We start from the raw sequence: 15622 nt of genomic DNA, 5'->3' as shown, positions 1-15622 counted from the left end.
CAGTTGTATAGCACTTCACTGCTCCCAGCCATTTCAGAACTATGAAAAAAAGTTATCAAGCTGTTGGAAGCAGAGCCCGTAAAGTCCAGAAACTACCATGGGATTTTTTTTTTTCACAGAGGGATAAGAAAGCTTTGCTTAAGTCCCACTGAAATGTATTTCTTTTCACTGTAATCTAATTTTATTCAATTAACGGACTGGCCCCAAATCTAGCTGCACATAGCAGTGCCTCCTGCTATTCTGTTTTGCCCCTCTCTTTAACAGGGTAAAGTGGTGCAATATAGCTAAAACATCCGAGAAAAAGCTCATATTCAGCTATGTTTTTAACCAAATTTTATCTGGAAATTATTTACATACATAGCAAAAACAGCTGGTGAATGCATCGTCCTTTCCTTCAAAGGCTTTTTGGCTTGAAGAACATGAAAACATTTTCAACATCTCACTGGGATATCAACACTAACACCAGTAGGAAAATGTTCAAATGTTCACATTCATCCGGAGGTAGCATATTGTCCTTCGTAGCACAGTTGAGATTTTGTTTACTATTCCATTCAAAATGAACGCCAAGCAATAAGGGATCCTAGATCGAGTCTTCTGTGTCTTGAAGACAACTGTTTAACACTAGTTGGATACATTTTAACCTAACATCTGCCAAATTACTAGTATCATCATTATCACTAACTTCACTTTTTGTCTCTGTAGTATAGTCTGTTAAACCAATTGTATATATGGTGCAGAAAGGGAGTAAGGTTATCTTTATTGTCTGATAAAGGCCTTATGTCTTAATCATCAAGTTACAATATTCTGCTTATTGGTAGCTGATGTTATAGACTAATTAACTCACAATGAATAAGGCACCAGAAAAAGCATCCTATTTTCTATTAAACATGCCATTCTGAATTCCTAGTGAGAAAGAGCTAAGAAGTCCTTAAGTACCCAAAACATAACAAGCAGGAATGCAAAGGCAAGTTCAATAAGATTTGAGAAGATAAGACAAGACTCACTGAAATAAAGTCATTTTGTTAATTTTAGAAGAAGAAAATAACTTTGGAGAGCTGATAATAATAATAATGTTAACAATGGTCTCCAATTGCATAAGCAATAGGAATCAGACCCAGGAAAAGAAAAGAGCAAGTCATATAAAATCACACCAGAGAAACACAAGCAACAAACAAGATTTTACCAGGTAAAGTGTCAAATGAAGGAATTTAAAAAATACCACAAACACTGTACTTTTTTGTGATTCTAGATATTTTCTCCTCATTGAGACTCTGTTGTCTTCCTTTCCCACAATAAAGAATCTGCCCAAATCAATATGGACTTTGTATCTGATGATTTGCCAACTACCTAATTTTCAAATATTGCCCTGAATGTTTCTGTAAGTAGACCTATCGTTTTGCAAGTGTACTAAGTAATGGAAAGAGTAGGTTACTATTCAGTTTTGTCATATCCCTAAGCAACAAGACCTTGTTGTTCCAGAGGCCCAGTTTAACTGAGAAATTATGATTAATACAACCTTTTTTGTTTTTGAATCACCAGCTCCCTTTTCTGTCTCCAGATTTTACAATAGACATTTTGTAGTAGAAAAAAAAAGGGGATTTTTTTTTCCTCACCAAGCTGGGTCACCAACATGTTACCTATTGCAATCTGCTCAGTTATATCAGACTACTGGAGATGCAGGTTTAAAGATCCCAGTGATATGGGGAAGAGTGGCAAGTAATGAAGGGTACACACAAAAGATAGACTTGGAATGACAGATGAATGTTATAGGTGACACCTCTGAGGGCTCTAGCACAACTAAGATAAAGGTATCATATTGAACTGAGGCTAACGGTATGGGAATTACAGTCAGTTTCACCATAACAGTGTTGTACTTAACTGAATTCTGTAACAAATCTGAATATTATCTGAAATATTTAAATTGCTTTACCCCTGCCAGCAGTGCTAGAATACTGCTCCTCTTCATCCGTATAGGATGGGTTCCAATGATCTTGCTTGGAGATTTCCTGAAGTGTTTCACGTTGAGAGTCCACAGCTGTTAGGACAATGGAGGTTTCAATGGTGGTCATGTTCTACTTCTACTGCTATTACTGCACTGTTAATGTGTGCCCATAAAGATGAAGGATAATAAAAATGCATGCCTAGCTTGACCTTAGTCTCACTAATTTTCTTATCAGATCCCTTTATATCCAGTAGAAGAAAAACTGTCTGATGCAAAGTTTCCCAAGGATACGGAGGAAAACAAGCAACAGAAGAACAGTGTATAGCAGAAGTAGTGCAAAATAGTTACAGCTGATACAAAACACTACAACTCAAGCCTGAAGAATAATGCTGGACCTAAAGAATATGGTAGGTGTCTGAGTACATGTAAAACATGCTTGCTAAGTACTCAATAAGTATTCAGATTCATGCTAGAATATCCACCACTGAGCTCAAAAGCAATAGTCAGGAAAAACCTGAAAGCACCATGACTGCCACCAGAAAGTCAATATTAGTTAATAAAGTTATAATATAATTGAATAGATAAAAAAAAAAAAAGTCCACAAAAGTCTCTGATAAGAGACTGTGTAGATTCACACTCATGGAGCATGCAGACACATGTAGGTCATAGAAGGCAGCTGAAATTTGATGCACCATGTGGAATAAGTCACCAGTGCAGAGAGTCAAAGCTAAATAAACTAACTTCAGAAACACCGAAAACTTAGGCAAATGTAAAAGAAAAAAATCCCAAATCAAGCAGAATTTCTCATTCTTTTTTTTCCTGTAAAAATTAAGACCACTGCTGGAAACAACAAACACTGAAATCTTTCCCAAACACTCCACTACATTCAGAAACAAAATATTATAAGTTTATAAAAACTCATTTATAAGCACTTCTGAGTGCACAGGTAAACAGACAAAAGACACTTTAAAGATGTGCTTAAATTGAATTAAATTAAATTACAAAAAGGATTATTATCTTCGAGCAGATGAGAACTATGGAATATTGCCATCAATGATGACAACTGTAATGCAAAAAAAAGTTTGAGGGCTGGGGCCATTCCCTGGTTGTGAGGCCAAGAAGCACAGACCGGATGCTTCAGTGGCACAAACGCTTGGCTTTCAGGCTCATAAGTGGTGATCTTCTGATTTTAAGACAAAGGGATTTTTAAGTATGGAGGGTTTTTTTTACCTGAAAAGGACCTATCAGATCATCAGTGAGAATTATTCATATCATGAAAATAAAGCTTTGTGCTAAAATCTCTGGAGTGTGGATTTGGATCATGCCAAAATATTTGAGGGAACAAAACAAATGGCATAATGTTAGAAGAGTGTATGAGAAAAGCATGAAAGAGGGCAAATATGGGACTGCCTTGCCAACAGTTCACACTGAAAGGGGTTCATAGGGTTTGGCTTCCACCAAATTGTGCCTAGACATTTTATTGCACAGGACCAAGAAATTGCTTATGAAAACATATAAAGAATAGCATTCAAGTACTTTACCTGATAACATTTGAGCAATGGTATAGGCATAGACTATATGTAACATAGTCTAGCATCATATTAATGCTACTTTCCCAACAATGTAAAACTTAGAAAGCAGGATAAATGGTTATTTCTTGGAAGATCATGGGTGACTTCATGTACGTAAACAGGGAGGAAACAAATGTTAATTTTAACAGTGATAGAAGTTGTTCATTCTAAGAATAGGAACATCACAAGATTTAAATAGGCTATTTTCCTGTGGCATAGGAGACCTTTCCGAAGGAACAGTAAACCAGAACAGCCACCGCTCTTTCCACAATACAGGTGTGGCAAAGGAGGAGGAATGTCAGGTAGGGCAAGGGAAAAAAAAAATCAAAAAAGAAAGGAAATTCCTTACTAGTACTTGGAGAATACTCTTTCTTGGCCACACTCACATCCCAGCCTGGAAACACTGTTGGGTAAACCGTCTCCTCTGAAGAGTCTTCGTCATCTGAACCATTGCCACTTGAAGTCACATCTGCTGTGATGATGTTAAATCGGCAATGAAGCCCTAACCTGCAAGGCCTCCTGCTGACAGCATCTATGCTTTCCTGTCTCCCCTACAATGCCTGCAGCCCAAAGTCACAGAAAAAAGTGAACAGAACCTTGCTTCCCATGACTCCATTTCTCCTCCTGGCTCTTCCGTCCCACAACGGATTCACCACACTGTCATGGCCCTGCTGAAGCTGCCCCAAGGTGCCTGTTACCTACATTTCAATGCCCTACACATTGCACTGACCAAACCCTGCTCCTTTATAGCAGGTGAAGGTAGGGTACAGCCTTGAAGATGTGCTCTCCTTTTTTCCCGTAATTCCTTTTCATTGGGATAATCTACTTCTAAAGTGCCTCCAAAGAGGAAAAAAGAAAAACCCAACTAGATTGTTTACAAACTTGACTCATATATTCATCCCTTCTGTATATGTACACACATATATATTTATATATACCTCCCCAGTATACGGAAGAACGCAGACAAGTGCTCCATGGCTACCAAATGTGCAGTCAGTGAGAGAGAGCCTAATCCTTTGCTTTTCCCACGTCAAACAAATCAAAACAAAAAGCAGCGACAAATACCACACACCCAAGCCCCTCCACTTAGTGGTTCTGAAACTTGCTGCTTTCCTGCAGCAAGGATACTCAGCCCCTAAACAAAGCGCCCCTCTTAGCATGACATTCGTTACCCCTTGTTGCCCGCGTCGGTTCTTGTGCCTTGTCTCCAGGGTTTGACCACCACCAGTGGTGTAAGAACGGATTCCACTGAGCCTGGGTGGTGGCTTTCTCCAGGTTGTCACGATGAGGCCCCGGAGCTGTTAGGACATGGTTCATTCAACCAAGAACTTGTTATTTCTTGAGAGGCACTTTTCCTCCAGCAAAGTCAAGTCCACCAGTACCGGCACCCTCAACATGCTCATGCCACTGAGATGGAAGTGAGTGCAAAGCGAATGTATGAACTCTATGGTATCAGTACATTCCTCAAATACTTAGCCAGACAAAAGCACTAGTGGCCACGCCAAGAAAAGCATCATCCATTGGGAGGAGTTGTCAAAAAGCCCTATGGGTCTTTGCAAGACTTTGAAGTTCAGGAGGGTTAATGAATTCCACACAGACTGTGCCAGCAAGAAGGGGAGTAGGTAGCCTCAAATAGCCTCCAGAATGTTGAACATCCAACAAGTCTTGATATAAAAACATATACAAAAGGTGAAAGAAGGATCCACGCTAGGCAGAAAGGACACCCAGAGACAAGCACACCCATTAGTTTAGCCTTCTCCTCTACCAACAATGCCATGAAGCCAATGCTACCAAAGACCTGGGCTCAGAACAACGGCCATTCTGCTTGAAAGACGCATGCACTCCCCAACTGGATGCTGTCAGCAAAATCCACACCAGAAACACTTTCGAGTTAGGTTTTTATCATATGTGCTTCTATCATATTCCCTCCCCCTGCACAGCATTTTCTCATAACATTGCAATTCAAGTAGTACTGCTCCATAGGCTTGTCACAGATGTTTAAGGATGGAAATAGCTTTTCATCTAGAGAAGTTACAAGAAACGACACCCTTTCCCTCCATTGTGCTAGGCAAGCCAAATAGGTATTTGCATGCAGATTTAACCATGCCACATGTATACAGGTCAGAAAACCCCTCCAAAAAGGATTTGTTACTTGGGGCACAATATCCCACTTAGGAAGCCCACAAAACAATGTACATGGAACCAGGACATCAATTCTAACAACAGTAGAAGTTGTTCATTCTAAGAATAGGAACATCACAAGATTTAAATAGGCTATTTTCCTGTGGCATAGGAGACCTTTCCGAAGGAACAGTAAACCAGAACAGCCACCGCTCTTTCCACAATACAGGTGTGGCAAAGGAGGAGGAATGTCAGGTAGGGCAAGGGAAAAAAAAAATCAAAAAAGAAAGGAAATTCCTTACTAGTACTTGGAGAATACTCTTTCTTGGCCACACTCACATCCCAGCCTGGAAACACTGTTGGGTAAACCGTCTCCTCTGAAGAGTCTTCGTCATCTGAACCATTGCCACTTGAAGTCACATCTGCTGTGATGATGTTAAATCGGCAATGAAGCCCTAACCTGCAAGGCCTCCTGCTGACAGCATCTACGCTTTCCTGTCTCCCCTACAATGCCTGCAGCCCAAAGTCACAGAAAAAAGTGAACAGAACCTTGCTTCCCATGACTCCATTTCTCCTCCTGGCTCTTCCGTCCCACAACGGATTCACCACACTGTCATGGCCCTGCTGAAGCTGCCCCAAGGTGCCTGTTACCTACATTTCAATGCCCTACACATGGCCACAGCACTGACCAAACCCTGCTCCAGTAGAGCAGAGTGAGGGAAAAACAATTAAAGTCATTTGCATACCCTTAAATGATAGGGGAGATCTAGGGTGACGTAGAATGAAATGAAACTTTTGTAATCCCTTCTTTTTTTTTCCTCACAGCCTTCATCTTTATGGGACATTTAATGCTATTTCCAGTACAACTATACACCTTTCTTCTTTAAGTGGAAAGAACAGAAAGAAGAAGACAGAGATATGTCTTACTACTTCCTTTTTTTTCAGATCTCCCTCACTGATTGATTTAAGCTAAGCAAATAACACGGTAAATGGTTTATGAAATGCTGTTCATTCATTTTCCACTTTGTAGTCAGTACAGCACCTTTTCTCTGCTTTCTAAATCAGAGGAAAGATATTCTGCATCCCTGTCACAGGTGGAATCTAAACAACTGATTTTTGAAATTCAATCTTTTTTTCAGAGGTGGAGAATCTCCTCAGGATATGTTTCATACTCAGGCTAAATGATGTGCTCCATGGCTACCAAATGTGCAGTCAGTGAGAGAGAGCCTAATCCTTTGCTTTTCCCACGTCAAACAAATCAAAACAAAAAGCAGCGACAAATACCACACACCCAAGCCCCTCCACTTAGTGGTTCTGAAACTTGCTGCTTTCCTGCAGCAAGGATACTCAGCCCCTAAACAAAGCGCCCCTCTTAGCATGACATTCGTTACCCCTTGTTGCCCGCGTCGGTTCTTGTGCCTTGTCTCCAGGGTTTGACCACCACCAGTGGTGTAAGAACGGATTCCACTGAGCCTGGGTGGTGGCTTTCTCCAGGTTGTCACGATGAGGCCCCGGAGCTGTTAGGACATGGTTCATTCAACCAAGAACTTGTTATTTCTTGAGAGGCACTTTTCCTCCAGCAAAGTCAAGTCCACCAGTACCGGCACCCTCAACATGCTCATGCCACTGAGATGGAAGTGAGTGCAAAGCGAATGTATGAACTCTATGGTATCAGTACATTCCTCAAAGAACACAAAAACCCAATGGTTTTAGTGTCCATGAAGTTTGAAACACCCTACTAAAGTATAAGATTGTGTTATCAGCTCTGAAAGTCCAGTGAAGTCAATGAATACTGCACAGATTTTATAGCTGCAACAGAACGAAGCATTTCCTAAATATGAAATATCCCCCACTTTTTTCAACATATAGCACACAAAGCTAATAGAAGCATGCACACCATAGAAAATGAAATCCCTCAGGCAAGCCACCTTGATAGTTTAACCTTTCTCTTTGCTAAGAACCTTATGAAGCAATGACACTAAAAAGCAGAGCTTACAACAAGAGCTGTGTTGCAAGTCATACACATATTCACCAAAAGGCAAACAAAATCTACTTCAAAATGTCTCTCTGGAAATATTTGTATTCTGAGCAATTCTTCAAAAGCAATATTTTTATCAGCATTTAAATACATGTTTGATATTTTGAAGAGGAAGAGATATCATGTACTCTTTCTTAATTCAGAAGAATGGTCTTCAAAAATTCATTCAGAAAAAAACCTGAAGATTGACGTCTACGACGCTAGTTTTTATCATTTTTGTGTAATAAATGAAAGCATTAGAAAGTGCAAGACCTAGAAATCAAAGTTCAAATAACCAAACAGGACAAATTGATTTTCTTCAGTCTACAGTACTTACGTTTTCCTTATCTGTAAACTGTAAAGTGCATGGAGTTAAACTCAGAATTGCATTTTTTCAAAGAGTGGCCCCTTTTGCAGCAAAACCTAACAAATCTTGACGTTCTGAAAACCTTTCTGACTGAATAGGCATACTATCTTCTCATGGTCACCTATTATTCCTTAGATTTAGTACTAGTCTGACTCTGGTATCAGAAATAAAGGATGTGTATGTCAAAAAGCAAAATAGGAAGATGGATAATGTATTAAAAAAAGAAAACTCTTAGAAATATCAATGACATGCACATTTTTGACATACAGATGTGCTCTGGTTGAGTATCACTATTATGAGTAGAAGAGACTTAATAAATTCCATCATTTCATTTGCGCACACACACAGACATTTGTATTTTATGGATATGTAATTACACATAATTACATAAAAAATTCTATCAATGCTTCTGCCAAAACTTAAGTTTTCAGTAAGAAAAAGATATAAGTTTATCACAAACACTTCCTGGAGTTTAACTAATGAGAAGGTTTATTATTGCATGCACGTGCACCCATTACATATATATAGTTTGAAAGTGTAGCCTGTTGGGCTATCTAACATTGAGTTATTCCCTTTACATTTCTTTTGTGCATTTCTCTTATTGAAGAAGACTAAATAAGACATGATGAGCACTGAAGTCAAATATGATGGATGTATCTTAGTATTAATGCAGTGCTTATCTGACATCACCTCTGCCTCTATGTAGAAACAAATTACTGTAGTATTATAGACTTTTTTTGTGATATTCAGCAAACAAAAACACTTTCAAAGCATACAATCACCTTCAGGAAAAAGCTCCTCTTACACCATGAAGAATTAAGCAATGTAATACAAAAATTCTCAAATAGTAAAATATCCATAGTTATGGAGAAGTTGTAAATCTAATTTGCTTTCCTGATCTGTTCATTCTCACAGATTTGTAGGAGGAAATAATTTGACAGAGGCACCTTGAAATATTAAAGAGTGCAAGACAAAATCAATGCAGTATCACAAAAAAAACAAAACAAAACAAATGCAGGGTTTTTACAATGCCAGTCCTGTTAAAAATCATCCATGGCGACTTTTGCTTTCCCATATAAACACATAGCAACACACCTCTTCAACAAACATTTATGACAGGATATATAGGCCTGTGCTAGTAGAATATGTTCAATGGAAATCTGCCTCTTCCACTTGCCATTATGGGTTGCATCTGGACATATCTATATATTTGTAAAGTGTTATCAACCTTCACATCTTCTGAGACAAGATGCTTGGTGGCATGATTCCTGTATTTTAGTAAAGCTTTTGCTATCTCTGTAAGATTTATAATCACTTTTACTCTATCCTCTGATGTCTATATACAGTAATTATGGCCATGTCCCTCCAAATTATGTAGACCATTTGACTGTCTACCAGAACTGAACAAACACTTAAGTAAATTCCTCACTATCGCTGGTTTCCATTTCAGGGAAAAAGAATTGGCAGGAAGAAACTTTTACTTCTATCAGTTCAATCTTTACTACAAACAACTGTCAATCATACCTCTGTAAATCTCCTCCATCACATTCAAATATTATCCCTTTAGCCTCACTTTCTTTTCTGGCACAAAAATCTTTATCACATTAAACCTAAGAACTCAGATGAATACATGTACAGTTCCACTTTGAAAAGTGTAAGATGATTTTAAAAGGTTTTTTTATTTGATGTAGCTGCTGTGCACCAGATATTGGATAAAAAATAAGAATAAAAAATAAGGAGTTTTCCCACTCAGCACAGCTTCTTAGGGACAAGCAGAGAAAATAGTTAATAGTTAAACACCATTAACTATTTGAGACTATGTTGAAGTCTCAAAGCCTGCAGAGCCATCAAGCCCAGAATTTTCATGTGCATCTTGCCACCAACAAGGACAAAGTTCATTTTTGCAGTGCACAAGTGGGCTGGCAATTGGAACTGCCATTTAAAGCACAGCTTTCGTGAGCAATTTTGACCTGGAATTATCCACCTTCACAACTACAAACAAATTAGAAACACAAACATACGTTCATCACAACTGACAAAAATGTCCTTTCTACTTCTGAAAGTAGTAGAAGTTATCACTTTGAGTGATAATTGGTTGCATTAATTTGTGGTGCCTCACGGAGGTGTGATAAAAAGACAGTGGGAAACACAGAATAAGTAAATCAACAATACTTTCTTAACTCATGTATAAGCATTGAAGTAACCAAACAGTAAATGTTTTGGCTCCCCTTGTCCCTTTAAATAAGTGACAGTCACCAGAAAGTAGAGTTTATTTCTGATTCAACCACTCCAGAAGCAGTGTCCTTCAATGTTTTTGCAATATTGGAGATAATATATATCTCGCCACTTACCAGAACGCCCTGCTGGAAAAAGAAAGCAGCTTTAACACAATATTTATTTGAGTTAGTTATATTAACACATAAATCTTACTAGTACTTGCAGGCTGCTGTCCATCTCCTTTTGCAGAGAAATCACCAGTTATTGGCACCAAAGAGATGTCAGTTGGTGCTGTAGAAAATTCATCATCTGTATGAAAGTGGATGAATCGTTACTATTTCATTAGCTGAGCTACAACTCAGTATACTCACAACTACTGTTATTCTATATTGCAAGCCCCCATTTCTGCATTTACTGGTCCAACTGAGAAAGATACAGAGTAGGTTCTTCATACAAGTTCAACTTCAAATACCCTTGCTTTACTAACAGAGTATATATTTCACTAAAATAGATTATTTCAAGAAAATTATATTTTATAGTGATAGTGAAAATTCTGGCAACAATATGTTCATGTGATCCAAGCTCTTATTGCACTTGTGTACCATCTGGACATGGAATCTAGAGCAATGAATGAAGTTATTTGTACTCTTTTCTTTACCGAGATATACCCTGAGCTAGTCCAAAAAAAGGCTATGCATGTAAGCAGAGTTAATAAGAACTGTCATGGCAAGCAATTGAAGTACATGGCATACACTTTGGGGAATGGCTCTTATACTAATTCCTCAGGAAGAAAATGCTAGCATTTACCTGTCATGGTATTCATTACATGGAAGAACAAGCATAAAGTGCCATGAATACACCAGCAGTGACAAGTCATTTTATAATCCTAATGCCTTGGCTCAAAAGAAGGTTATAAATTTCAATGGTTATGCAGCAGTTTACAATGATGTAAACTATCAGTATCCTTCACTGGTAAGTGATTGATGAATGATCTGATAAAAAGCCTGTGGTAAGAGGTCACAAAATAAACTATATTTAGAGAGCAAATTCCATTTGTATCCCTTAGGTTCAGTGGGAGCTAGTCTTTTATGCCTTTGATAATTTCAGCTACAAAAGCAACCTAAAAGATGAAAAAAAATTCGTCACCTCCACAAGAAAGCAAAATATAGGTAAGGTACTCTAATACCACATTTGGTTACACCCTGCAAAATGCCCTAGGAAAGAGTATGGAATTTGCATTTGGTAGGGCTTCATGGGAATAGAATTTGGCTTTATCACCTGGAGGAAGAACCTATTAATAACATTTTTATTTGACATTTTTATCTCTGCATTCTGTAATATGCTGTAGTAAGAAGATATTCTAAAAAAACCCCCTGCATTTGTACAAAGAAAAAATTACTTGTACAGAAAACTACTCTTTGTTTTTATTACTTAAATGCAGAATCCATCAATCCATCTTACCAGAAAACGGATGATATATTATCCTTATCTCTAGATATCTCCACCCTCTGCCTCTCTAACCTGTGTTCTCTACAAGTTTTGTATGTTTTGTATGTTTTTGATCTTTCTAATGAAATCTATCAATATTTTAAGAACAAGAGCAAATGCTTAGAACCAATTATTATCAACATCCTGGGAAGGTTTATGTGGGAAACTATGCTGATACTCAGTTGCCCTGTACTCTCATGCAATCATAAAAAATCCTTAGAAATTTGGAATGCTTCTGTTTTTCCGAAGATACAGACTTTTCCCTTTAATTCTCAGGGGTACAAATCAGAGACTGTGCTTCTCATTGCTTCATGAAATCATTTACCTAGCAATATAATTCTTCACTCAGTTATTTTAAAGAGAATAGGGTTGCAATCTACTATCCTTACCAGTACTTATTGGAGGAAATTCCTTTTCGCCCCCTCCAGAAGAATGATCTGGCAGCTGTAAGACTGGAGTAGTATTTTCAAAATATGAGGTACTGGGGGATCTTCTGATGGAGGCATCCATTGCAGTTGTGTCATGTGTTGAGCCACTACCTACATTTTCATCATCTACACCTGAGGTTGAGGAATCTCCACTATGACGTGTGCCATCTGCATTATAACGTGAGCCATCTGCATTATCAATGACTGTTGGAAGGAGAAATTAAACAGCTGTTAATATCTAGGAGCTACATAGATATATTTCAGTTGTGATAGGTGGCTTAAGTCCTATAATAAATAAAAGTAAAGAGAAACAGTTGTGGATTAATATCAGCTCATCCAAATTTTTGTCATTCTATCCAATCTGTCCAGATCATACACCATCAAAGTATCTCCAGTAGTTCCAATGTTTATATTTGTCAAATACATATGGCTTACAATCAAAATATTTTCATATTTTGACCTAAAAGTTTGATTTTAAACATAAAATCTTGGCCTCTGTAAAATTGATAAGGCTTTCAGAACTGGGACAAGTCATTTATTATGAGAGCCTTCTTTCACTTCCAGTTGCTCTGCTAACCAGCAACTTAAACAGGATGTAGCAGGGTTGCCATCTTAAGCAAAGTCCTATATATCAAAGAAACATCAGCAGCCCCATGCTGTTTAAAATTGTCAAATACCTTTACAAAAAACCTGCTTTGTTAGTAGCACCTTGAGGCAAACTCAGCCCCATAAATCTAGGGGAAGATGAGTGATTAATTGCTTTACTTGCAGTACAACATCTCTAAACTTGTTTTTCTTATGTTTGACTTGATTTTTAAAAATAATAATTGTGTATGTAAAAAAAAGATAACCAGATCCTGAGAATGAAGCAAATGGTAGGTCTTTCTAATCAATACAATACCTATTTTGCTGTGATTATTGAGCAAAGAAGTATCTAGTCTTTCAATTGGCTCACATGCCTTATCCCTTGTTTCTGAAAAGGAAGGAAAACAGAAAATATTAATTTAATAGCATAAAATGGAGAAAAAAATCATTTATATAACCATATTAATCAGATTCAAAGATTTATCAGTATGACTTAGCTAGAAAATTTTCCTGATACACCTAAAAATCACTTTGTCCTTTTCTAAGCATGAGCTTAGAACTTCTGGCTATAGTTGGAGATGATAATGTTTGGTTCGACCCCATATGGCAGTCCAGAAAACTTCCCAGAAAGCTTTCAGAATTTACATAATCACCAAACAATACCTTAAAATGTGGACAATTAAAAACAAATTTCCAAATCAAAGTTCATTTGCTGATCTACCTACATTCCCTTTTTGCTGTTCCCCTGATGGGGCACTTCAAGATTGTTCTGTCAGCTAACAACTAGATTCTTCCTTTTCCATAACCCTTCTGGCAAACCATTCCAGTCAACATGAGTTAAAATAGCCTTATTATTCAGTTTTGATGCAGACAGCCCCAGTGTCACAGCAGCAGTGGCAGCTCGACCCCTTTCCAGCTGGGGGGACCCCCTGCCCTCAGCTGAGGGCTACTGCAGAGGCAGCATGCGCTCCCGGTTGGTGAGTACTGCTTGCTCTGGCTTGGTGCTACCGTGCATGCCATCTGCTCATAGAGCAGGAAGGAAATAAGATTCAGAAGGAGCTATAAAGCTCTGGGGGGGACAGACCCTGCTACACCCAAGGGAAGAGGCGCCCCTGCTTCACAGAAGATTTACTGCTTTCCCGAAACCGTCTCTGGATCGTTTTTGCCTGAGTTCTCTGGAGCAGACTGACAGCTCAGTAATGCTATGATTTTTAATGATACGACCACCAAGAACAAAATCCAGAAATACCACTGCCATTCAAATCATCACTGAATTTTGCCTAGAACTTCTAGGATCTGTTTATATCCACTCTGAATGCAATAATCTACTGAAATCCAAGACACTGGAAGTTAGTACAGTTTTTATCTTCAAATACTGTGTTTAGCATCTGCCACAAGATTATCTACAGTTTCCTAATAATTTAACAAGATATTTCCAAACTCTTAAGACATTCAACAAGCTTAAAACAAGAGGTCTGCTTCTGACCTGCATCACTATGTAACTGCCTAATGTCTGAATGTAGGTTTGTGTGAGGCATCACATACACTGAAAATGAAAGCCAAGATCCTTGCAGGCTCCCGAGCTTCACGGATTTGCACAAATAACTATTATCAGTTATAGAAGTTACTGTGCGCATGAACAGAAGAGCTGGATGCCATTACTTGCCACAGTTACGTCTTTTAGATTCATGGCTGTGGTGTTTCACTACTCGAATTACACAGTTCTAAAGCTACTAAGTTAGTCCCAAAGGCAGAAGATTGTTTAGTCCCAAATACAGTAATGACAAAATGGGTCAAATTTGCTGATATTATAGATACAATTCTAGAGACTGGCAAAATGCATTTTTTCTCTGCTGCAAAACAGATGATATTTTAATATAGAAGCCCTCATTCCAGTATCCTAACTAGATCACCCATATTACTATTAGTTAATTTATATCTAAAATACATCATAAAAGCATATACGTACCTGTGGCATTGTAACAATATGCATCATACCGGCCAGTCGTGTTTGATGAAAGTTTGTAGATGCCAGTATGATTTGCTGCACAAAGATGATAGGGATTGATTCGTGGGATAACAATATGCCCCACTATAAAACCATACCTGTGAAGAATAGAGAAAAACACACCATATTATATATTATAGCAGATGACACAAATGTTGTACATATCTCAAACATGAAGAAGCTATGAAGAAGCCATTCTTTTCATCTTACATCATTTTAAAAAATGTGCATGCATTATGCATAATTTTGCATATGAAGGTTGCTCCTTTCTCACATGTAGCTAATCTCATCAGTCTCCATCCACTCAACACCATTTTGTACGTAATGTCTAGAGCTAAACCTATTTTGAGTATCTTATTAGCTAAGATGACAGATTCCAGGGCAAGGTAGTGAAAGTAAGGGACTGGAAGGCTAAGTGCACTTCTTATTCTGTGGGAAGTTGTATTACCTGACGCTAAAGACTGGCTTCTTTCTTCTTCAGGAAGTCACATTTTCATTACCTTGAGCATAACACATTGCTCAGTGTTACTTTACAGAGAAATATTTGGGGATCAGTTTATAGTACGTGAGCAAATTTAGAGAATGATGCAAGTCACACTCCTTTTTGCAAAGCAGAAGGCTTAATAAAATGGTCAGATGCAACACTCATCCATCCATGAATTCTTACTGTTTCTTTCAATCAAGCAATGCTGCCATTGCGTACAGAGTTCACACACTGCAGTGAAGACTGTAGTTAACAGAGCTACATAATGCGCAATGCATTACTACTATTTTGCAATTTTGGAGCACCTGATTAATTCCAACGTATTTAGCTGGGAGGGGTGATACAATGGTAAAAAGAACTGGGGTCTGGTTGTTTTTTGTTTTGCTTTTTAAGA

The 15622-nt window shown here is 38.1% G+C and overlaps 1 protein-coding gene across 6 annotated transcripts in view; it reads right to left on the bottom strand.

Annotated features, from left to right (window-relative positions):
* Nucleotides 1-15622, bottom strand: part of CD44 (CD44 molecule (IN blood group)) — a 60554-nt gene that overhangs the window by 19013 nt on the left and 25919 nt on the right. For 5 of the 6 annotated variants that reach the window (XM_067296294.1, XM_067296297.1, XM_067296298.1 and 2 more), the window contains exons 3-7: nucleotides 14706-14842; nucleotides 13053-13124; nucleotides 12113-12355; nucleotides 10449-10544; nucleotides 1931-2035 (exon numbers count right to left, since the gene is read on the bottom strand). In XM_067296294.1, coding sequence (XP_067152395.1) covers nucleotides 1931-2035; nucleotides 10449-10544; nucleotides 12113-12355; nucleotides 13053-13124; nucleotides 14706-14842 — 653 coding nt within the window. The remainder of the gene's footprint in view (nucleotides 1-1930; nucleotides 2036-10448; nucleotides 10545-12112; nucleotides 12356-13052; nucleotides 13125-14705; nucleotides 14843-15622) is intronic. The other variant, XM_067296296.1, reaches the window with a different exon arrangement.

Source organism: Apteryx mantelli, chromosome 4, assembly GCF_036417845.1.
Source record: "Apteryx mantelli isolate bAptMan1 chromosome 4, bAptMan1.hap1, whole genome shotgun sequence".
Lineage (NCBI taxonomy): Eukaryota > Metazoa > Chordata > Aves > Apterygiformes > Apterygidae > Apteryx > Apteryx mantelli.
This window is presented reverse-complemented; position numbering and strand designations above follow the sequence as displayed.